The following is a 24,815-nucleotide window of genomic DNA, read 5'->3' as shown; positions in this document are numbered from 1 at the left end:
AACTCTAGCTCGCTAAAAAAAATCATTTGGAGTCAGAAGACTAGAAGCTAAGCGAATAACTCTGGCTAGCTAAAAGTCATTTGGAGTCAGAAGACTAGAAGTTAGATAACTAGATAGCTAAAAGTCATTTTGAGTCAGAAGACTAGAGGCTAAGCAAACAACTCTGGCTAGCTAAAAGTCATTAGGAGTCAGAACACTAGAAGTTAGGCGGATAACTCTAGCTAGCTAAAAGTCATTTGGAGTTAGAAGACCAGGAACAAGGCGGAAAACTAACTAGCTCACTAAAAGTCTAGTCAGAAGACTAGAAGCTAGGTGAATAACTCTGGCTAGCTAAAAGTCATTCGGAGTCAGAACACTAGAATGTGGGCGGATGACTCTAGCTAGCTAAAAGTCATTTGGAGTCACAAGACTCGAAGCTAGGCGAATAACTCTAGCTCGCTAAAAGTAATTTGGAGTCAGAAGACTAGAATTTAGGCGGATAACTAGCTAGCTAAAAGTCATTTGGAGTCAGAAGACTAGAAGTTAGGCGCATAACTCTAGCCAGCTAAAAGTCACTTGGAGTCAGAAGACTAGAAGCTAGGCGAATAACGCTAGCTCGCTTAAAGTAATTTGCAGTCAGAAGACTAGAAGCTAGGCGAATAACTAGCTAGCTACAAGTCATTTGGAGTCAGAACACTAGAAGTTACACAGATAACTGGCTAGCTTAACGTCATTTGGAGTTAGAAGACCAGGAACAAGGCGGAAAACTAACTATCGAGCTAAAAGTCATTTGGAGTCAGAAGACTAGAAGCTAAGCGAATAACTCTGGCTAGCTAAAAGTCATTTGGAGTCAGAAGACTAGAAGTTAGGCGGATAACTATCTAGCCAAAAGTCATTTGGAGTCAGAAGGCTAGAAGTTATATAACTCTAGCTCGCTAAAAAAAATTATTTGGAGTCAGAAGACTAGAAGCTAAGCGAATAACTCTGGCTAGCTAAAAGTCATTTGGAGTCAGAAGACTAGAAGTTAGATAAATAGATAGCTAAAAGTCATTTTGAGTCAGAAGACTAGAGGCTAAGCAAAGAACTCTGGCTAGCTAAAAGTCATTTGGAGTCAGAAGAGTAGAAGTTAGGCGGATAACTCTAGCTAGCTAAAAGTCATTTGGAGTCAGAAGACCAGGAACAAGGCGGAAAACTAACTAGCTCGCTAAAAGTCATTTGGAGTCAGAAGACTAGAAGCAGGCGAATAACTCTGGCTAGCTAAAAGTCATTAGGAGTCAGAACACTAGAAGTTAGGTGGGTAACTCAAGCTAGCTAAAAGTCATTTGGAGTCAGAAGACTAGAAGTTACACGGATAACTCTAGCTAGCTAAAAGTCATTTGGAGTTAGAAAACCAGGAACAAGGTGGAAAACAAACTATCGAGCTAAAAGTCATTTGGAGTCAGAAGACCAGGAACAAGGCGGAAAACTAACTAGCTCGCTAAAAGTCATTTGGAGTCAGAAGACTAGAAGCAGGCGAATAACTCTGGCTAGCTAAAAGTCATTAGGAGTCAGAACACTAGAAGTTAGGTGGATAACTCTAGCTAGCTAAAAGTCATTTGGAGTCAGAAGACTAGAAGTTACACGGATAACTCTAGCTAGCTAAAAGTCATTTGGAGTTAGAAAACCAGGAACAAGGTGGAAAACAAACTATCGAGCTAAAAGTCATTTGGAGTCAGAAGACTAGAAGTTAGGCGCATAACTCTGGCTAGCTAAAAGTAATTTGGAGTCTGAACACTAGAAGTTAGGCGGATAACTGTAGCTAGCTAAAAGTCATTTGAGTCAGAAGACTAGAAGTTACACGGATAACTCTAGCTGGCTAAAAGTCATTTGGAGTTAGAAGACCAGGAACAAGGCGGAAAACTATCGCGCTAAAAGTCATTTGGAGTCAGAAGACTCGAAGCTAGGCGACTTACTCTAGCTAGCTAAAAGTAATTTGGAGTCAGAAGACTAGAAGTTAGGTAACTCTAGCTAGCTAAAAAATAATTTGGAGTCAAGACTAGAAGCTAAGCAAATAACTATCTAGCTAAAAGTAATTTGGAGTCAGAAGACTAGAAGTTAGATAACTCTAGCTAGCTAAAAAATAATTTGGAGTCAAAGACTAGAAGCTAAGCAAATAACTATCTAGCTAAAAGTAATTTGGAGTCAGAAGACTAGAAGCTAGGCGGATAACGCTGGTAGCTAGTTAGCTAAAAGTCATTTGGAGTCAGAAGACCAGGAACCAAAACTCTCGCTAAGTAGCTCCCTAAAAGTCATGTGCTAGGAGGCCAATTAGCGGGATCCTCCAGAAATCAAGGCGGCAGACGCGAAGTGTGAGTTTCTCGTGTCAGGTCGCTTCCTGTCTGGCTGACAGCTGCTCTGTTGACACTTGGCCTCTTTCATTCATGCACTCAAAACTTTTTTTTTAAATGACTTTGCTTGTCTTGCAATATGAGGCCCACTCAGAGTGGCCCAGAGGCACACATTTGTACCCAACTATTTGACATACAAACCACAACATGAGCTAACTGCTAACTAATAATCAGTGCTAGGAACTACCACGTTAAAAAACTACTTATTTGATGTGACAGGCATTCTGAATTCATACGTACCTTATTTTTCGGACCATAGGGCACACCGGATTATAAGGCGCACTGCTGATGATAGCTAGTCTACTGACAGATATAAGTAAGAACTTTACACTACTTTATATTAGAAATGGCAACAGCGGAGGATGAATGTCCCATAACAAGAAGATAGAGAAAAAGAAGAAGTTTATCGACTACGGCTACAATGGCGGACGCACGTACATTTTCAGGACCTATGCAGATCCCAAATACAGATCAGCAGGTACCAGAAGGTAAGAAAAGTTGCTTTTGAATAATATTTTGAAACAAAACGGCAGATAATATGTCTTACCTTATACACACACCATAATAATACTCCTATGTTGAAGCACAGTACAATCCATCAAGCGATGTGGCTTCATAGCTTACCAAAGTCCTACTAAAAACAGTTTTGATGGATTTTTGAGTGCCGTGTGTAATGTTCTATATTTTCAATGGAACATATAAAATGTTGGTGTTTACTGGCGTCATATTGCAGTCTACACATATCTCTTATGTATGACTGCCATCTACTGGTCACACTTATCATTTCACCATGTACCAAATGAAATAGCTTCGAGGTTGGTAAGCACAACCAGAATTATGCCGTACATTAGGTTATAAGGCGCACTGTCGAGTTTTGAGAAAATGAAAGGATTTTAGGTGCGCCTTATAGTCCGAAAAGTAAGGTAATACCTTCACTGTCACTAATCGTGAAATGTGTTGTGTTACTGTTGGGGCATTCTTAATTTAATAGCTATAGCGTAGGTAAACGACCAAAAAAAATAATTAAGACTCTTATTTTTTTTAAACTATTGTCCCCTCAAATCTCTTAATTAACTTTAGTCCTAAGTAAAAAATAGCATGTCAATGTGGAGGGGGGTGTGGCCTGCGGGCCTGCCGCGGAGGAACGGGGTGTGCCAGGACCGGCCTCGAAGACAGCGACAGGTGGGCCTTGTTATATAATCACCTGTCGCCTTTATTAGCAGCAGCCGGATTGAGACATGTAGTTGGAGTTGGAGGTGCTGATGAGTGGACGCAGGAGGAAAAGACATTGTGCTGGAAAGCAGAAGCCTATGGTTAATGAAAATAAAACAGTGTTATACCTTGAATTCCGGGCTCTCCTGGCAGTGTGTGGTGGTCCGAAGAACCCACTAGAGGATAACCTCTACAGTCATGTTTGTTTTTTTCTCTAATTTTAGCCCTTTTGGAAAACTCTAGCTAGCGAGCTAAAAGTCCTTTGGAGTTAGATGACCAGGAACTAGGTGGAACACTCTAGCTAGCTAGCTAAAAGTCATTTGGAGTTAGAAGACTAGAAGCTCGGTAGATAACGCTTGTTAGCTAACCGGCTAAAAGTAATTTGGAGTTAGAAAACCAGGAACTAGGCAGAAAACTCTAGCTAGCTAACTAAAAGTCATTTGGAGTTAGAAGACCAGGAACTAGGCGGAAAACTCTAGCTAGCTAGCTAAAAATCAATTGGAGTTAGAAGACCAGAAACGAGGTGGAAAACTCTAGCTAGCTAACTAAAAGTCATTTGGAGTCAGAAGACTAGAAGCTCGGTGAAAAATGCTAGTTAGCTAACTGGCTAAAAGTAATTTGGAGTTAAAAAAACAGGGACTAGGCGGAAAACTCTAGCTAGCTAGCTAAAAGTCAATTGGAGTTAGACGACCAGGAACGAGGTGGAAAACTCTAGCTAGCTAGCTAAAAGTCATTTGGAGTCAGAAGACTAGAAGCTAAGTGACTAACTCTGGCTAGCTAGCTAGCTAAAAGTCATTTGGAGTCAGAAGACTAGAAGCTCGGTGGATAACGCTAGTTAGCTAACTGGCCAAAAGTAATTTGGAGTTAGAAAACCAGGAACTAGGCGGAAAACTCTAGCTAGCTAACTAAAAGTCATTTGGAGTTAGAAGACCAGGAACTAGGCGGAAAACTCTACCTAGCTAGCTAAAAATTAATTGGAGTTAGACGACCAGGAACGAGGTGGAAAACTCTAGCTAGCTAGCTAGCTAGCTAAAAGTCATTTGGAGTCAGAAGACTAGAAGCTCGGTGAATAACGCTAGTTAGCTAACTGGCTAAAAGTAATTTGGAGTTAAAAAAACAGGAACTAGGCGGAAAACTCTAGCTAGCTAGCTAAAAGTCATTTGGAGTTAGTAGACCAGGAACGAGGAGGTAATTATTTACATTAATTAGGTGCTATTCTGTTGTTAATTCAATAACTTTTTAGGGAAAGTCTAAATAAATAATTTCTAAAAGTCATCTTCACAACACTGCTGAGCTGCACTCTGAAAACCGTCTCAGTCCAAAGTGGCAGCTGATGATTCATGAATGACTTGGTGCAGCTTTAGCTCATCTGCATGGTGGTGGACTTTCTTCTTGGTTCAAAAAAATATACTCGGGGGGCCCAGCAGAAAGTCGTGCGTGCACCAGCGAGGATTAAAGGCGTAATTATGGGGACCGCCCCACAAAGAGCATCGTGCCGCCCATCGTGGTGTCGTTAACTGCACGGGGATGAAAACCACATGTGAGGCCGGCAAATAATGGCAACAAGGTTGGTTTTAATGCCATTTAATCCATTAAATATGACTTACAAAAAGTTATGTGTTCATTTACACTGGGAAACATTCATGTATGTACAAATGTCTTCACAGCTCCCTGCTACACCGGGGCTTGATATGTTCTTATCAGGAGGAACTCCTCGTCTCACACACGATTCAATCCGAATTGTTCCGATAAAATCAATAGAAACCAGCAATTAGTGCCAAGCCCCGAAACAGCTTTCGAAAACATAAACAAACGGCACGATTACGTCATCACTTCATCAGGTAGTCACTGATTGGCAGACAAACGTTCGATGGCACAATGACACGCCAGCTGGTCAACTCCAGCCTCCATTCGAGCACACCTCTCGGTTTTCTAGCGTAGATCCTCGCACACCTCCTAGCCTCCATCTAGCACACATTGTACCAGTTAAGCCTGGATCCTAGCACACCTCCTAGCTTTCTTGATTAGATCCTAGCCAACATCCTCGTGTTCTAGCGTAGATCTTCGCATACCTCCTAGCTTTCTAGCCTAGATCCTATAGCATACCTCCCAGCTTTCTAACTTAGATCCTAGCAAACATTCTCGTTTCTTGCGTAGATCCTCGCACAACTCCTAGCTTTCTAAATTAGATCCTATAGCATACCTCCTAGCTTTCTAGCTTAGATCCTAGCAAACATTCTCGTTTCTTGCGTAGATCCTTGCACACCTCCTAGCTTTCTAGCTTAGATCCTATGGCAAACCTCCCAGCTTTCTAGTTTAGATCCTTATAGCATACCTCCTAGCCTTCTAGTTTAGATCCTGGCAAACCTCCTTGCTTTCTATCTTAGAAACTAGCAAACCTCCTAGCTTTCTAGCGTAGATCCTAGCACACCTTCTAGCTTTCTAGCTTAGGTCCTATGGCATACCTGCTAGCTTTCTAGCTTAGATCCTACCAAACCATAAACTCTCTATCTTAGATCCTAGCAAACCTCTTTGCTTTCTAGCTTAGATCCTATAGCATACCTCCCAGCTTTCTAGCATAGATCCTATAGCATACCTCCTAGCCTTCTAGTTTAGATCCTGGCGAACCTCCTTGCTTTCTATCTTAGAAACTAGCAAACCTCCTAGCTTTCTAGCGTAGATCCTAGCACACATTCTAGCTTTCTAGCTTAGGCCCTATGGCATACCTGCTAGCTTTCTAGCTTAGATCCTACCAAACCATAAACTCTCTAGCTTAGATCCTAGCAAACCTCCTTGCTTTCTAGCTTAGATCCTATAGCATACCTCCCAGCTTTCTAGCATAGATCCTATAGCATACCTCCTAGCCTTCTAGTTTAGATCCTGGCGAACCTCCTTGCTTTCTATCTTAGAAACTAGCAAACCTCCTAGCTTTCTAGCGTAGATCCTAGCACACCTTGTAGCTTTCTAGCTTAGGTCCTATGGCATACCTGCTAGCTTTCTAGCTTAGATCCTACCAAACCATAAGCTCTCTAGCTTAGATCCTAGCAAACCTCCTTGCTTTCTAGCTTAGATCCTATAGCATACCTCCCAGCTTTCTAGCTTAGATCCTATAGCATACCTCCTAGCCTTCTAGTTTAGATCCTGGCAAACCTCCTTGCTTTCTGTCTTAGATCCTAGCAAACCTCCTAGCTTTCTAGCGTAGATCCTAGCACACCTTCTAGCTTTCTAGCTTAGGTCCTATGGCATACCTGCTAGCTTTCTAGCTTAGATCCTAGCAAACCTCCTTGCCTTCTAGCTTAGATCCTATGGCATACCGGCTAGCTTTCTAGCTTATATCCTAGCAAATCTCCTTGTTTTCTAGCTTAGATCCTATGGCATACTTGCTCGCTTTCTAGCTTAGATCCTAGCACACCTCTTAGATTTCTAGCGTAGATCCTAGCACAACTCCTAGCTTTCTAGCTTAGATCCTATAGTATACCTCCCATCTTTCTAGCCTTGATCCTGGCAAACCTCCTCGCTTTCTAGCGTAGATCCTCACACACCCCCTAGCCTCCATCCTAGCACACATTTTAACATTTTAGCCAGGATCCTAGCACAACCTACACCGACAAAACAGATCAGTCGGCAGAATTTCACGGAACATGTATGCTGGCTTTGTTTCACGCCTGATTACTGCCAATTGAACCACAGCGCCATTGTTGTTTTTACGGCAAGAATCTGGCGACTGATCCGTCAATTTTTGTTTACCGTTAAATTTAGGGTTTTTGTTTTTACAGTGTGTTACTGGAACAAAAAAAAATAACGATACCATTGTTATTTTTACTGTAAAATTCTGGCGACTGAGCTGCTAGTATTTTTTTTTGTTTCACCGTAAAATCTAGGGTAGCCTAGACCCTAGCACACCTTCGAGTTCCACAGCAAAGATGGCCGCATTTTTGGCTATTTCTCGTCATTTTGATGCACACACACACACACACACACACACACACACACACACACACACACACACACACACACACACACACACACACACACACACACACACACACACACACACACACACACACACACACACACACACACACACACAGGCACACACGCGTCTTCCCCTGAGAGCGCTGTTGTGCTCGACTGTTAAGGCTGAAACAAAACAAATTAAAAACACAGTCAACGGGCCTCAGTGTCTGTCTGTAAACAGTTAATAAACAATAAATACAAAAGTTAAAAAGTTGCTATGCGCTCGGTGAGGAGACAAATAAAAAAATACGAAATAAAAAACGTGTTTTTGTGAGACCTTTAGCGGAGTTTAGTGCACAGTGAGGAGTCTCGGGCCTGTCATCTTGTCCCATAGCGCTGTTGAGAAAAACAATTCCAAAGAAATTAAACCCCTTAAAAGTTTAAAATTAAACCCCTTAAAAGTTTAAATCACTCGTACGCTGGACACAACATTAGGAACACTCGACCAAAGCCAACACATTGTAACATTAGCATGCTAATGTTAGCTACTTGTAAATTACTCGGTATGAACCTACACTTGTGGATTTCGTTACTTGCCACCATCTAGTATGTGTACTAACTCTTCCCATTCTCACGTTAGCATGTTTATGCGAGCATTTTTGCCGATTTTGAATGTACAAACTTACAAATCACGAACTTTGGTACGTTAGTTTGCCGATTCTTCTCATGTTAGCGTGCTAACGTTAAAATACCAAAGTTTTATGCTAGCATTTGAGCAAATTTTGTTCGTATAAACCAAATAATTTACGGCTTTGGTTACGTGGTACGTATGCTGTTCCCACCTAAACGTTATATGCTAGCATTTAAGCTAGTTTTGACCAACTTGATTTGTCACGCTCCTTTTAGCCGCGTGCAAACTAGCAGCCTAAGCTAGTAGGGACAAAGTGGATTTTGGTACGTTAGTTTGCCAATTCTCCTCATGTTAGCGTGCTAACGTTATCATACTGAAGTTTTATGCTAGCATTTGAGCAAATTTTGTTCGTATAAACCGAAGAATTTACGGCTTTGGTTACGTGGTACGTATGCTGTTCCCACGTAAACGTTATATGCTAGCATTTAAGCTAGTTTTGACCAACTTGATTTGTCACGCTCCTTTTAGCCGCGTGCTCACTAGCAGCCTAAGCTAGTAGGGACAAAGTGGATTTTGGTACGTTAATTTGTCGATTTTTCTCATGTTAGCTTGCTAACGTTATCATACTGAAGTTTTCTGCTAACATTTGAGCAAATTTTGTTCGTATAAACCGAAGAATTTACAGCTTTGGTTACGTGGTACGTATGCTGTTCCACCGTAAACGTTATATGCTAGCATTTAAGCTAGTTTTGACCAACTTGATTAGTCACACTCCTTTTAGCCGCGTGCTAACTAGCAGCCTAAGCTAGTAGGGACAAAGTCTCCTGGTATTTCATTGTTGTAGGTGGCACAAAAGCACCTACAAAAATATGCCGTAGGGTTGAACCAATAATCTTTAATCTGTAAATAATTGTTGTTATTATCATTGTAACATTAGCATGCTAATGTTAGCTACTTGTAAATTACTCGGTATAAACCTAAAATGGTGGATTTTGTTACTTGGCACCATCTTGTATGTGTGCTAACTCTTCCCATTCTGACGTTAGTAAGTTTATGCGAGCATTTTAGCTGATTTTGAATGTACGAACCGACAAATCACGGATTTTGGTACGTTAGTTTGCCGATTCTTCTCATGTTAGCATGCTAACGTTAAAATACTGAAGTTTTATAATAGCATTTGAGCAAATTTTGTTCGTATAAACCGAATAATTTACGGCTTTGGTTACGTGGTACGTATGCTGTTCCCACCTAAACGTTATATGCTACCATTTAAGCTAGTTTTGACCAACTTGATTTGTCACGCTCCATTTAGCCGCGTGCAAACTAGCAGCCTAAGCTAGTAGGAACAAAGTGGATTTTGGTACGTTAGTTTGCCGATTCTCCTCATGTTAGCGTGCTAACGTTATCATACTGAAGTTTTATGCTAGCATTTGAGCAAATTTTGTTCGTAAAAACCGAAGAATTTACGGCTTTGGTTACGTGGTACGTATGCTGTTCCCACGTAAACGTTATATGCTAGCATTTAAGCTAGTTTTGACCAACTTGATTTGTCACGCTCCTTTTAGCCGCGTGCTAACTAGCAGCCTAAGCTAGTAGGGACAAAGTGGATTTTGGTACGTTAATTTGTCGATTTTTCTCATGTTAGCGTGCTAACGTTATCATACTGAAGTTTTATGCTAGCATTTGAGCAAATTTTGTTCGTAAAAACCGAAGAATTTACGGCTTTGGTTACGTGGTACGTATGCTGTTCGCACGTAAACGTTATATGCTAGCATTTAAGCTAGTTTTGACCAACTTGATTTGTCACGCTCCTTTTAGCCGCGTGCTAACTAGCAGCCTAAGCCAGTAGGGACAAAGTCTCCTGGTATTTCATTGTTGTAGGTGGCACAAAAGCACCTACAAAAATATGCCGTGGGGTTGAACCAATAATCTTTAATCGGTAAATAATTGTTGTTATTATCATTGTAACATTAGCATGCTAATGTTAGCTACTTGTAAATTACTCGGTATAAACCTAAAATGGTGGATTTTGTTACTTGGCACCATCTTGTATGTGTGCTAACTCTTCCCATTCTGACGTTAGCAAGTTTATGCGAGCATTTTAGCTGATTTTGAATGTACGAAACGACAAATCACGGATTTTGGTACGTTAGTTTGCCGATTCTTCTCATGTTAGCGTGCTAACGTTAAAATACTGAAGTTTTATGCTAGCATTTGAGCAAATTTTGTTCGTATAAACCGAAGAATTTACGGCTTTGGTTACGTGGTACGTATGCTGTTCCCACCTAAACGTTATATGCTAGCATTTAAGCTAGTTTTGACCAACTTGATTTGTCACGCTCCTTTTAGCCGCGTGCAAACTAGCAGCCTAAGCTAGTAGGGACAAAGTGGATTTTGGTACGTTAGTTTGCCGATTCTCCTCATGTTAGCGTGCTAACGTTATCATACTGAAGTTTTATGCTAGCATTTGAGCAAATTTTGTTCGTAAAAACCGAAGAATTTACGGCTTTGGTTACGTGGTACGTATGCTGTTCCACCGTAAACGTTATATGCTAGCATTTAAGCTAGTTTTGACCAACTTGATTTGTCACGCTCCTTTTAGCCGCGTGCTAACTAGCAGCCTAAGCCAGTAGGGACAAAGTCTCCTGGTATTTCATTGTTGTAGGTGGCACAAAAGCACCTACAAAAATATGCCGTGGGGTTGACCCAATAATCTTTAATCGGTAAATAATTGTTGTTATTATCATTGTAACATTAGCATGCTAATGTTAGCTACTTGTAAATTACTCGGTATAAACCTAAAATGGTGGATTTTGTTACTTGGCACCATCTTGTATGTGTGCTAACTCTTCCCATTCTGACGTTAGCAAGTTTATGCGAGCATTTTAGCTGATTTTGAATGTACGAAACGACAAATCACGGATTTTGGTACGTTAGTTTGCCGATTCTTCTCATGTTAGCGTGCTAACGTTAAAATACTGAAGTTTTATGCTAGCATTTGAGCAAATTTTGTTCGTATAAACCGAAGAATTTACGGCTTTGGTTACGTGGTACGTATGCTGTTCCCACCTAAACGTTATATGCTAGCATTTAAGCTAGTTTTGACCAACTTGATTTGTCACGCTCCTTTTAGCCGCGTGCAAACTAGCAGCCTAAGCTAGTAGGGACAAAGTGGATTTTGGTACGTTAGTTTGCCGATTCTCCTCATGTTAGCGTGCTAACGTTATCATACTGAAGTTTTATGCTAGCATTTGAGCAAATTTTGTTCGTAAAAACCGAAGAATTTACGGCTTTGGTTACGTGGTACGTATGCTGTTCCACCGTAAACGTTATATGCTAGCATTTAAGCTAGTTTTGACCAACTTGATTTGTCACGCTCCTTTTAGCCGCATGCTAACTAGCAGCCTAAGCTAGTAGGGACAAAGTCTCCTGGTATTTCATTGTTGTAGGTGGCACAAAAGCACCTACAAAAATATGCCGTGGGGTTGAACCAATAATCTTTAATCGGTAAATAATTGTTGTTATTATCATTGTAACATTAGCATGCTAATGTTAGCTACTTGTAAATTACTCGGTATAAACCTAAAATGGTGGATTTTGTTACTTGGCACCATCTTGTATGTGTGCTAACTCTTCCCATTCTGACGTTAGTAAGTTTATGCAAGCATTTTAGCTGATTTTGAATGTACGAACCAACAAATCACGGATTTTGGTACGTTAGTTTGCCGATTCTTCTCATGTTAGCATGCTAACGTTAAAATACTGAAGTTTTATAATAGCATTTGAGCAAATTTTGTTCGTATAAACCGAATAATTTACGGCTTTGGTTACGTGGTACGTATGCTGTTCCCACCTAAACGTTATATGCTACCATTTAAGCTAGTTTTGACCAACTTGATTTGTCACGCTCCATTTAGCCGCGTGCAAACTAGCAGCCTAAGCTAGTAGGAACAAAGTGGATTTTGGTACGTTAGTTTGCCGATTCTCCTCATGTTAGCGTGCTAACGTTATCATACTGAAGTTTTATGCTAGCATTTGAGCAAATTTTGTTCGTATAAACCGAAGAATTTACGGCTTTGGTTACGTGGTACGTATGCTGTTCCCACCTAAACGTTATATGCTAGCATTTAAGCTAGTTTTGACCAACTTGATTTGTCACGCTCCTTTTAGCCGCGTGCAAACTAGCAGCCTAAGCTAGTAGGGACAAAGTGGATTTTGGTACGTTAGTTTGCCGATTCTCCTCATGTTAGCGTGCTAACGTTATCATACTGAAGTTTTATGCTAGCATTTGAGCAAATTTTGTTCGTAAAAACCGAAGAATTTACGGCTTTGGTTACGTGGTACGTATGCTGTTCCACCGTAAACGTTATATGCTATCATTTAAGCTAGTTTTGACCAACTTGATTTGTCACGCTCCTTTTAGCCGCATGCTAACTAGCAGCCTAAGCTAGTAGGGACAAAGTCTCCTGGTATTTCATTGTTGTAGGTGGCACAAAAGCACCTACAAAAATATGCCGTGGGGTTGAACCAATAATCTTTAATCAGTAAATAATTGTTGTTATTATCATTGTAACATTAGCATGCTAATGTTAGCTACTTGTAAATTACTCGGTATAAACCTAAAATGGTGGATTTTGTTACTTGGCACCATCTTGTATGTGTGCTAACTCTTCCCATTCTGACGTTAGTAAGTTTATGCGAGCATTTTAGCTGATTTTGAATGTACGAACCGACAAATCACGGATTTTGGTACGTTAGTTTGCCGATTCTTCTCATGTTAGCATGCTAACGTTAAAATACTGAAGTTTTATAATAGCATTTGAGCAAATTTTGTTCGTATAAACCGAATAATTTACGGCTTTGGTTACGTGGTACGTATGCTGTTCCCACCTAAACGTTATATGCTACCATTTAAGCTAGTTTTGACCAACTTGATTTGTCACGCTCCATTTAGCCGCGTGCAAACTAGCAGCCTAAGCTAGTAGGAACAAAGTGGATTTTGGTACGTTAGTTTGCCGATTCTCCTCATGTTAGCGTGCTAACGTTATCATACTGAAGTTTTATGCTAGCATTTGAGCAAATTTTGTTCGTAAAAACCGAAGAATTTACGGCTTTGGTTACGTGGTACGTATGCTGTTCCCACGTAAACGTTATATGCTAGCATTTAAGCTAGTTTTGACCAACTTGATTTGTCACGCTCCTTTTAGCCGCGTGCTAACTAGCAGCCTAAGCTAGTAGGGACAAAGTGGATTTTGGTACGTTAATTTGTCGATTTTTCTCATGTTAGCGTGCTAACGTTATCATACTGAAGTTTTATGCTAGCATTTGAGCAAATTTTGTTCGTAAAAACCGAAGAATTTACGGCTTTGGTTACGTGGTACGTATGCTGTTCGCACGTAAACGTTATATGCTAGCATTTAAGCTAGTTTTGACCAACTTGATTTGTCACGCTCCTTTTAGCCGCGTGCTAACTAGCAGCCTAAGCCAGTAGGGACAAAGTCTCCTGGTATTTCATTGTTGTAGGTGGCACAAAAGCACCTACAAAAATATGCCGTGGGGTTGAACCAATAATCTTTAATCGGTAAATAATTGTTGTTATTATCATTGTAACATTAGCATGCTAATGTTAGCTACTTGTAAATTACTCGGTATAAACCTAAAATGGTGGATTTTGTTACTTGGCACCATCTTGTATGTGTGCTAACTCTTCCCATTCTGACGTTAGCAAGTTTATGCGAGCATTTTAGCTGATTTTGAATGTACGAAACGACAAATCACGGATTTTGGTACGTTAGTTTGCCGATTCTTCTCATGTTAGCGTGCTAACGTTAAAATACTGAAGTTTTATGCTAGCATTTGAGCAAATTTTGTTCGTATAAACCGAAGAATTTACGGCTTTGGTTACGTGGTACGTATGCTGTTCCCACCTAAACGTTATATGCTAGCATTTAAGCTAGTTTTGACCAACTTGATTTGTCACGCTCCTTTTAGCCGCGTGCAAACTAGCAGCCTAAGCTAGTAGGGACAAAGTGGATTTTGGTACGTTAGTTTGCCGATTCTCCTCATGTTAGCGTGCTAACGTTATCATACTGAAGTTTTATGCTAGCATTTGAGCAAATTTTGTTCGTAAAAACCGAAGAATTTACGGCTTTGGTTACGTGGTACGTATGCTGTTCCACCGTAAACGTTATATGCTAGCATTTAAGCTAGTTTTGACCAACTTGATTTGTCACGCTCCTTTTAGCCGCATGCTAACTAGCAGCCTAAGCTAGTAGGGACAAAGTCTCCTGGTATTTCATTGTTGTAGGTGGCACAAAAGCACCTACAAAAATATGCCGTGGGGTTGAACCAATAATCTTTAATCGGTAAATAATTGTTGTTATTATCATTGTAACATTAGCATGCTAATGTTAGCTACTTGTAAATTACTCGGTATAAACCTAAAATGGTGGATTTTGTTACTTGGCACCATCTTGTATGTGTGCTAACTCTTCCCATTCTGACGTTAGTAAGTTTATGCAAGCATTTTAGCTGATTTTGAATGTACGAACCAACAAATCACGGATTTTGGTACGTTAGTTTGCCGATTCTTCTCATGTTAGCATGCTAACGTTAAAATACTGAAGTTTTATAATAGCATTTGAGCAAATTTTGTTCGTATAAACCGAATAATTTACGGCTTTGGTTACGTGGTACGTATGCTGTTCCCACCTAAACGTTATATGCTACCATTTAAGCTAGTTTTGACCAACTTGATTTGTCACGCTCCATTTAGCCGCGTGCAAACTAGCAGCCTAAGCTAGTAGGAACAAAGTGGATTTTGGTACGTTAGTTTGCCGATTCTCCTCATGTTAGCGTGCTAACGTTATCATACTGAAGTTTTATGCTAGCATTTGAGCAAATTTTGTTCGTATAAACCGAAGAATTTACGGCTTTGGTTACGTGGTACGTATGCTGTTCCCACCTAAACGTTATATGCTAGCATTTAAGCTAGTTTTGACCAACTTGATTTGTCACGCTCCTTTTAGCCGCGTGCAAACTAGCAGCCTAAGCTAGTAGGGACAAAGTGGATTTTGGTACGTTAGTTTGCCGATTCTCCTCATGTTAGCGTGCTAACGTTATCATACTGAAGTTTTATGCTAGCATTTGAGCAAATTTTGTTCGTAAAAACCGAAGAATTTACGGCTTTGGTTACGTGGTACGTATGCTGTTCCACCGTAAACGTTATATGCTAGCATTTAAGCTAGTTTTGACCAACTTGATTCGTCACGCTCCTTTTAGCCGCATGCTAACTAGCAGCCTAAGCTAGTAGGGACAAAGTCTCCTGGTATTTCATTGTTGTAGGTGGCACAAAAGCACCTACAAAAATATGCCGTGGGGTTGAACCAATAATCTTTAATCGGTAAATAATTGTTGTTATTATCATTGTAACATTAGCATGCTAATGTTAGCTACTTGTAAATTACTCGGTATAAACCTAAAATGGTGGATTTTGTTACTTGGCACCATCTTGTATGTGTGCTAACTCTTCCCATTCTGACGTTAGTAAGTTTATGCGAGCATTTTAGCTGATTTTGAATGTACGAACCGACAAATCACGGATTTTGGTACGTTAGTTTGCCGATTCTTCTCATGTTAGCATGCTAACGTTAAAATACTGAAGTTTTATAATAGCATTTGAGCAAATTTTGTTCGTATAAACCGAATAATTTACGGCTTTGGTTACGTGGTACGTATGCTGTTCCCACCTAAACGTTATATGCTACCATTTAAGCTAGTTTTGACCAACTTGATTTGTCACGCTCCATTTAGCCGCGTGCAAACTAGCAGCCTAAGCTAGTAGGAACAAAGTGGATTTTGGTACGTTAGTTTGCCGATTCTCCTCATGTTAGCGTGCTAACGTTATCATACTGAAGTTTTATGCTAGCATTTGAGCAAATTTTGTTCGTAAAAACCGAAGAATTTACGGCTTTGGTTACGTGGTACGTATGCTGTTCCCACGTAAACGTTATATGCTAGCATTTAAGCTAGTTTTGACCAACTTGATTTGTCACACTCCTTTTAGCCGCATGCTAACTAGCAGCCTAAGCTAGTAGGGACAAAGTCTCCTGGTATTTCATTGTTGTAGGTGGCACAAAAGCACCTACAAAAATATGCCGTGGGGTTGAACCAATAATCTTTAATCGGTAAATAATTGTTGTTATTATCATTGTAACATTAGCATGCTAATGTTAGCTACTTGTAAATTACTCGGTATAAACCTAAAATGGTGGATTTTGTTACTTGCCACCATCTTGTATGTGTGTTAACTCTTCCCATTCTGACGTTAGCATGATTATGCGAGCATTTTAGCTGATTTTGAATGTACGAACCGACAAATCACGGATTTTGGTACGTTAGTTTGCCGATTCTTCTCATGTTAGCCTGCTAACGTTAAAATACTGAAGTTTTATGCTAGCATTTGAGCAAATTTTGTTTGTATAAACCGAAGAATTTACGGCTTTGGTTACGTGGTACGTATGCTGTTCCCACGTAAACGTTATATGCTAGCATTTAAGCTAGTTTTGACCAACTTGATTTGTCACGCTCCTTTTAGCCGCATGCTAACTAGCAGCCTAAGCTAGTAGGGACAAAGTCTCCTGGTATTTCATTGTTGTAGGTGGCACAAAAGCACCTACAAAAATATGCCGTGGGGTTGAACCAATAATCTTTAATCGGTAAATAATTGTTGTTATTATCATTGTAACATTAGCATGCTAATGTTAGCTACTTGTAAATTACTCGGTATAAACCTAAAATGGTGGATTTTGTTACTTGCCACCATCTTGTATGTGTGTTAACTCTTCCCATTCTGACGTTAGCATGATTATGCGAGCATTTTAGCTGATTTTGAATGTACGAACCGACAAATCACGGATTTTGGTACGTTAGTTTGCCGATTCTTCTCATGTTAGCCTGCTAACGTTAAAATACTGAAGTTTTATGCTAGCATTTGAGCAAATTTTGTTTGTATAAACCGAAGAATTTACGGCTTTGGTTACGTGGTACGTATGCTGTTCCCACGTAAACGTTATATGCTAGCATTTAAGCTAGTTTTGACCAACTTGATTTGTCACGCTCCTTTTAGCCGCGTGCTAACTAGCAGCCTAAGCTAGTAGGGACAAAGTGGATTTTGGTACGTTAATTTGTCGATTTTTCTCATGTTAGCGTGCTAACGTTATCATACTGAAGTTTTATGCTAGCATTTGAGCAAATTTTGTTCGTAAAAACCGAATAATTTACGGCTTTGGTTACGTGGTACGTATGCTGTTCCCACGTAAACGTTATATGCTAGCATTTAAGCAACTTGATTTGTCACGCTTCTTTTAGCCGCGTGCTAACTAGTAGCCTAAGCTAGTAGGGACAAAGCGTCCTGGTATTTCATTGTTGTAGGTGGCACAAAAGCACCTACAAAAATATGCCGTGGGATTGAACCAATAATCTTTCATCTGTAAATAATTGTTATTATCATTGTAACATTAGCATGCTAATGTTAGCTACTTGTAAATTAGTTGGTATGAACCTAAAATGGTGGGTTTCGTTACTTGGCACCATCTTGTATGTGTGCTAACTCTTCCCATTCTGATGTTAGCATGTTTATGCGAGCATTTTAGCTGATTTTTAATGTACGAACCGACAAATCACGGATTTTGGTACGTTAGTTTGCCGATTCTTCTCATGTTAGCGTGCTAACGTTATCATACTGAAGTTTTATGCTAGCATTTGAGCAAATTTCGTTCGTATAAACCTAAGAATTTACGGCTTTGGTTAAGTGGTACGTATGCTGTTCCCATGTTAACGTTATATGCTAGCATTTAAGCTAGTTTTGACCCAAACGAACCACAGCTACAACTTGATTTGTCACGCTCCTTTTAGCCGCGTGCTAACTAGCAGCCTAAGCTGGTAGGGACAAAGTGTCCTGGTATTTCATTGTTGTAGGTGGAACAAAAGCACCTATAAAAATATGCCGTGGGGTTGAACCAAGGCCGCTGGCAATAATCTTGAATCTGTAAATAATTTTTTATCATTAAAACAAATCTAATATTGTATATTATAACATGTAAACCACATGGGAATTGGTTGAGAAACAAGCAAGGTATGATTTAGGGGTCTGGTTGTGTTAAATTAGGGATTTGGTTATTTGACGCCATATTGAATGAATGCTAACTGTTCTATGTTAGCATGCCTGCTAATGTTGAAGCTAATTTTGAACCTAAAAATCACTAATTTCAGTGCTGGCTGCTATATTGCTAGCTTTTTAACTCTTTTAATGTTAGCATGTTGACATTTTGGACTCACATTTTGGCTAATTTATATAATTAATTTATTAGTATAAGCCTAAAACTCAGTGAACTTGTCACTTGGCAGCATCTAACTGTTAGCATGCCAATATCTCATGCTAACTACCTCCCACGTAGTTTGATCTTCTCCAAATTTCTCATGATTGGTTAGTCCGCCCTGCAACCCTCGACCGTGCGTTTACAGAGACTTTAGATCGGCGATTGTCAAACCGTGGTATGTGTACCACCGGTGCAGGGCTTTGCAACTTTTACTATCAAAAGAGACATTTTGTCTCATCTTCCACTAAAATACAAAACCCAAAACCAGTGAAGTTGGCACGTTGTGTAAATAGTAAATAAAAACAGAATACAATGATTTGCAAATCCTTTTCAACTTATATTCAATTGAATAGACTGCAAAGACAAGATATTTAATGTTCCAACGGAGAAACTTCATTTTTTTTTGCAAATAATCATTAACTTAGTATTTAAAGGCAGCAACACATTGCAAAAAAGTTGCAAGTTACATGGCCTTTCCTTTTAACAACACTCAGTAAACGTTTGGGAACTGAGGAGACACATTTTTGAAGCTTCTCAGGTGGAATTCTTTCCCATTCTTGCTTGATGTACAGCTTAAGTTGTTCAACAGTCCGGGGGTCTCCGTTGTGGTATTTTAGACTTCATAATGCGCCACACATTTTCAATGGGAGACAGGTCTGGACTACAGGCAGGCCAGTCTAGTACCCGCACTCTTTTACTATGAAACCACATTGATGTAACACGTGGCTTGGCATTGTCTTGCTGAAATAAGCAGGGGCGTCCATGATAACGTTGCTTGGATGGCAACATATGTTGCTCCAAAACCTGTATGTACCTTTCAGTATTAATGGTGCCTTCACAGATGTGTAAGTTACCCATGTCTTGGGCACTAATACGATTCTGGGTGTTGTTGATAAATGACTTTGGCTTTGCATAGTAGAGTTTTAACTTGCACTTACAGATGCAGCGACCAACTGTAGTTACTGACAGTGGGTTTCTGAAGTGTTCCTGAGCCCATGTGGCGATACCCTTCACACACTGATGTCGCTTTTTGATGCAATACCACCTTACGTGTCGTGATTTCTCCAAATTCTCTGAACCTTTTGATGATATTACGGACCGTAGATGGTGAAATCCCTAAATTCCTTGCAAAAGCTCGTTGAGAAATGTTGTTCTTAAACTGTTGGACAATTTGCTCACGCATTTGTTGACAAAGTGGTGACCCTCGCCCCATCCTTGTTTGTGAACGACTGAGCATTTCACGGCAGCTGCTTTTATACCCAATCATGGCACCCACCTGTTCCCAATTAGCCTGTTCACCTGTGGGATGTTCCAAATAAGTGTTTGATGAGCATTCCCCAAACTTCCTCAGTCTTTTTTGCCACTTGTGCCAGCTTTTTTTTAAACACGTTGCAGGCATCAAATTCCAAATGAGCTAATATTTGCAAAAAATAACATTTTCCAGTTCAAACATTAAATATCTTGTCTTTGCAGTCTATTCAATTGAATATAAATTGAAAAGGATTTGCAAATCATTGTGAGGTGGCGACTTGTCCAGGGTGTACCCCGCCTTCCGCCCGATTGTAGCTGAGATAGGCTCCAGCACCCCCCGCGACCCTGAAGGGAATAAGCGGTAGAAATGGATGGATGGATGTATTCTGTTTTTATTTACCATTTACACAACGTGCCAACTTCACTGGTTTTGTATGTTTTGTACTTATAGTAAATAGTATAGTGCCGCTAATCATAACACATCTTATAAACTTTAAAAAATATTTGTAATTTTTTTTTTTTACAGGAAAAACAATCTTTCCACGTAAAAAATTAAACCCTCTCTCTTTTGGCGCGCAGCCATGGTTCCGGACTTCCGGTCTCTTTTACTTGAAGCCTGTGCGCGTTCACTGCCTCACAGACCGTGGGAAATTATAGTACTCTTTTTTAAGGATGTCAACTTTTCTCACTACAGGGGTTAAAAAAAAAATTCTGAGGGAGCCACAACAAGGAGGCGGAACTCGTGTGGGTGTACCTAATGGTGTGTCCCGGCCCGAACAGGTGAGTTGGACCGATGTTACCACCTTGAATGTCGGACAGGAAGTACTTAAGAATGAGCGCATGTCATTTCAAGACCACGACGAACCAGCACACACACTTGTCACGTTCTCATACACACGTACGTTATGGGTGTGTGTGTGTTTAAGGAAAGGGGGCGGGGTCAGGGTGCTACATCATAGCTGGGGGGGGGGATCTGTAGGTAAATAAATAAATAAATAATATACATCTCAATGGTAATCTGGCACGTCAATGTGTGAGAGCGTGCGCCTCATAGTCGCGTCTGCGCCTCGGGGATGTAAATCTCGATGCTGTCGGCGCTCTCCGTGACCGAGCTCTGCCGCGCGGACGCGGCCCGCTTGGCGGCCAGCAGGCGCTTGCGGGCCTCCAGGCGCTGGCGCTCGGAGCTCTCCAGGGAGCGGTCTCTGGCCAGGGGGGCGTGGCCCTTCTGGGGCCTCTTTGGCACGGGAGGTGGCGCCCGTCTCTCCTGGACAGGGACGACAAAGAGTCCGTCCTGCAAGGTCCACGCCGAGCAAATGACACACACAAAAAAATCGGCGGCAATCGTTTACGTGTCGGCTGCGGAGCATGCGAGTGTTTTGCGGAGACATACGGTTAGTGAGGGGAGTGGTGGTGGTGGTGGGGGCGGGCCCCCCCCAAAACATGGCGTACGGAGAAGCTCACTGTGGACAACGGGGGCGAGAGACATGCAGACAGCGGCGAGCATGCGGGTTAGCGGCCGTTAGCCATGCCACGAGAGAGGCGGAGCGGCGTCACGAGGGCGTTGGCACCTGGATGTCCGGCGGGGTCGGAGGCTTCCAGTTGTTGGCTCGGAGCTGGTGCAGCTCGTCGAACTTCAGGCTGATGTTCTCGATGGACAGCTGCAGCATGTCCCAAAAGCCCGCCAGGTCCTGGGAGACGGGCCGGTGCTGCGCGTCGGGGTCCTGAAAACACACAAAGAAGTCGTGAAATATGCCTGATACTAAAACATAACAAGAAATCTGTTAATGTGGGTCGTCTATATGACATTAAAGGCCTACTGAAAGCCACTACTACCGACCACGCAGTCTGATAGTTTATATATCAATGATGAAATCTTAACATTATAACACATGCCAATACGGCCGGGTTAACTTATAAAGTGACATTTTAAATTTGCCGCTAAACTTCCGGTTCGAAACGCCTCTGAGGATGACGTATGCGCGTGACGTAGCCCGGGGAACACGGGTATGCCTTCCACATTGAAGCCAATACGAAAAAGCTCTGTTTTCATTTCATAATTCCACAGTATTCTGGACATCTGTGTTCGTGAATCTGTTGCAATCATGTTCATTGCATTATGGAGAAGGAAGCTGAGCAAGCAAAGAAGAAAGTTGTCGGTGCGAAATGGACGTATTTTTCGAACGTAGTCAGCCACAACAGTACACAGCCGGCGCTTCTTTGTTTACATTCCCGGAAGATGCAGTCAAGATGGAAGAACTCGGATAACAGAGACTCTAACCAGGAGGACATTTGACTTGGATACACAGACGCCTGTAGAGAACTGGGACAACACAGACTCTTACCAGGATTACTTTGATTTGGATGACAAAGACGCAGACGTGCTACTGTGAGTATGCAGCTTTGGCTTTTTTTTGCGTATGTACGTAACTTTTTTAAAATATATAAGCTTTATGAACCTTGGGTTAGGTGAACGGTCTTTTGGGCTGAGTGATTGTGTGTGTTGATCAGGTGTTTGAATTGTATTGGCGTGTTCTATGGAGCTAGGAGCTAGCAGAGGAGCTAGCATAACAAACACGTAGGTGTTTTTATGCAGGATTAATTTGTGGCATATTAAATATAAGCCTGGTTGTGTTGTGGCTAATAGAGTATATATATGTCTTGTGTTTATTTACTGTTGTAGTCATTCCCAGCTGAATATCAGGTCACCCCCGGCTCTCACAGCATCTTCCCTATCTGAATAGCTTCAACTCCCCACTAGTCCTTCACTTGCACTTTACTCATCCACAAATCTTTCATCCTCGCTCAAATTAAAGGGGAAATCGTCGCATTCTCGGTCCGAATATCTATCACTTCATGCGGCCATCATTGTAAACAATAGGGAACTTTGCGTATATGTTCAACTGACTACGTCACGCTACTTCCGGTAGGGGCAAGCCTTTTTTTTATCAGATACCAAAAGTTGCAATCTTTATCGTCGTTGTTCTATACTAAATCCTTTCAGCAAAAATATGGCAATATCGCGAAATGATCAAGTATGACACATAGAATAGATCTGCTATCCCCGTTTAAATAAAAAAAATTCATTTCAGTAGGCCTTTAAAACATACCTCATGAATTAAGGCAGAGCCCAATAGAAGTTAAAGTTAAAGTACCAATGATTGTCACACACACACACTAGGTGTGGTGAAATTTGTCCTCTGCATTTGACCCATACCCTTGTTCACCCCCTGGGAGGTGAGGGGAGCAGTGAGCAGCAGCAGTGGCCGCGCCTGGGAATCATTTTTGGTGATTTAACCCCCAATTCCAACCCTTTAGCATTCTAAAACTGTGTCAGAAAATTATTGGAATCATCTGTGTTGGTACAATCCTGATATCATAACTAGGAAAATTCCCGCGGAAATTTTGATGGGCCTGCTATCTGTGACCCAGACCTCTGGACGGGGGTCGCCGGAAGCCGCCGTGCTTTTAAGATGGTGCAGAGTGTCTGAATCCGAGAGTTTTAGGTGTAACTGTACAAAATGAGCTTCACAGCTAGCCTAAAACGTTACATTAAAATGCTAACATTTAGCATGTCTGCAAACGTTAGCATGATAACAGTTAGCATGTTTCATATACCAGGTTATGTGACTCAAAGGTGTATGGCTGCGAAAATAGAGAAAAAGTGTAAAATTAGATGAAAAACTTAACACGTTTAAGTTAGCTTGCCAGCATGCTAACAGTTAACAAATGTCACATACCAAGTTATATGACTCTGGTGCAAACGGTTGCAAAACTCGCTCAAAAAGTTAGCATGCTAACAGTTAGCTTGTGTCAAATAAGTTATATGACTCTAAGGTGTATGGCTGGGGAATTAAGAGTAAACATTTTAAAATTAGCACTTTAATGTTAGCATGCTAACGTTAGCTAGCTAACAGAGTAACAAGGGTCACACACCACGTTAAATGACTGTAGGGTAAACGGTTGCAAAATTTGCTCAAAAAGCTAATATCATAACTAGAAAATTCCCGCGGAAATTTTGATGGGCCTGCTATCTGTGCCCCGGACCTCTGTCCAGGGGTTGCTGGAAGCCGCCGTGCATTTAAGATGGTGCAGAGTGTCTGAATCCGAGAGTTTTAGGTGTAACTGTACAAAATGAGCTAAAACTTTACATTAAAATGCTAACATTTAGCATGTCTGCAAACGTTAGCATGTTTCATATACCAGGTTATGTGACTCAAAGGTGTATGGCTGCGAAAATAGAGGAAACGTCTAAAATTAGATGAAAAACGTAACATGTTTGAGTTAGCTTGCCAGCATGCTAACAGTTAACAAATGTCACAAACCAAGTTTTATGACTCTGGTGCAAACGGTTGCAAAACTAGCTCAAAAAGTTAGCATGCTAACAGTTAGCTTGTGTCACATACCAAGTTATATTACTCTGGTGCAAACAGTTGCAAAACTAGCTCAAAAAGTTAGCATGCTAACAGTTAGCTTGTGTCACATACCAAGTTATATGACTCTTAGGTGTATGTCTGGGGAATTAGAGTAAAAAGTGTAAAATTAGCTAAAAAAGTTAGCACTTTAATGTTAGCATGGTAACAGAGTAACAAGGTTAAATGACTATAGGGTAAACGGTTACAAAATTAGCCCAAAAAGCTGATATCATAAATAGAAAATTCTCGTGGAAATTTTGATGGGTTTGATCTGTGCCCCAGACCTCTGGACGTGGGTCGCTGAATCCGAGAGTTTTAGGTGTAACTCTACAAAATGAGCTACACAGCTAGCCTAAAACGTTACATTAGCATGATAACAGTTAGCATTAACAAATGTCACATACCAGGTTTTATGACTCTGGTGCAAACGGTTGCAAAACTAGCTCAAAAAGTTTGCATGCTAACAGTTAGCTTGTGTCATATACCAAGTTATATGACTCAAAGGTGTATGGCTGCTAAAATAGAGAAAAAGTGTAAAATTAGATGAAAAACTTAACATGTTTGAGTTAGCTTGCCAGCATGCTATTGTTTGCATGCTAACAGTTAA

General features: G+C 40.8%; 1 protein-coding gene across 2 annotated transcripts in view; it reads right to left on the bottom strand.

Moving 5' to 3' along the window:
• Nucleotides 1–19,426: 19,426 nt before the first annotated feature.
• Nucleotides 19,427–24,815, bottom strand: part of dlgap1b (discs, large (Drosophila) homolog-associated protein 1b) — a 344,091-nt gene continuing 338,702 nt past the window's right edge. The window contains exons 11-12 of one of the 2 annotated variants that reach the window (XM_062021651.1): nt 21,365–21,517; nt 19,427–21,087 (exon numbers count right to left, since the gene is read on the bottom strand). In XM_062021651.1, the coding sequence (XP_061877635.1) occupies nt 20,845–21,087; nt 21,365–21,517 (396 nt within the window). In that variant the 3' untranslated portion in view covers nt 19,427–20,844. The remainder of the gene's footprint in view (nt 21,088–21,364; nt 21,518–24,815) is intronic. The other variant, XM_062021652.1, reaches the window with a different exon arrangement.

Source organism: Entelurus aequoreus, linkage group LG15, assembly GCF_033978785.1.
Source record: "Entelurus aequoreus isolate RoL-2023_Sb linkage group LG15, RoL_Eaeq_v1.1, whole genome shotgun sequence".
NCBI lineage: Eukaryota > Metazoa > Chordata > Actinopteri > Syngnathiformes > Syngnathidae > Entelurus > Entelurus aequoreus.
This window is presented reverse-complemented; position numbering and strand designations above follow the sequence as displayed.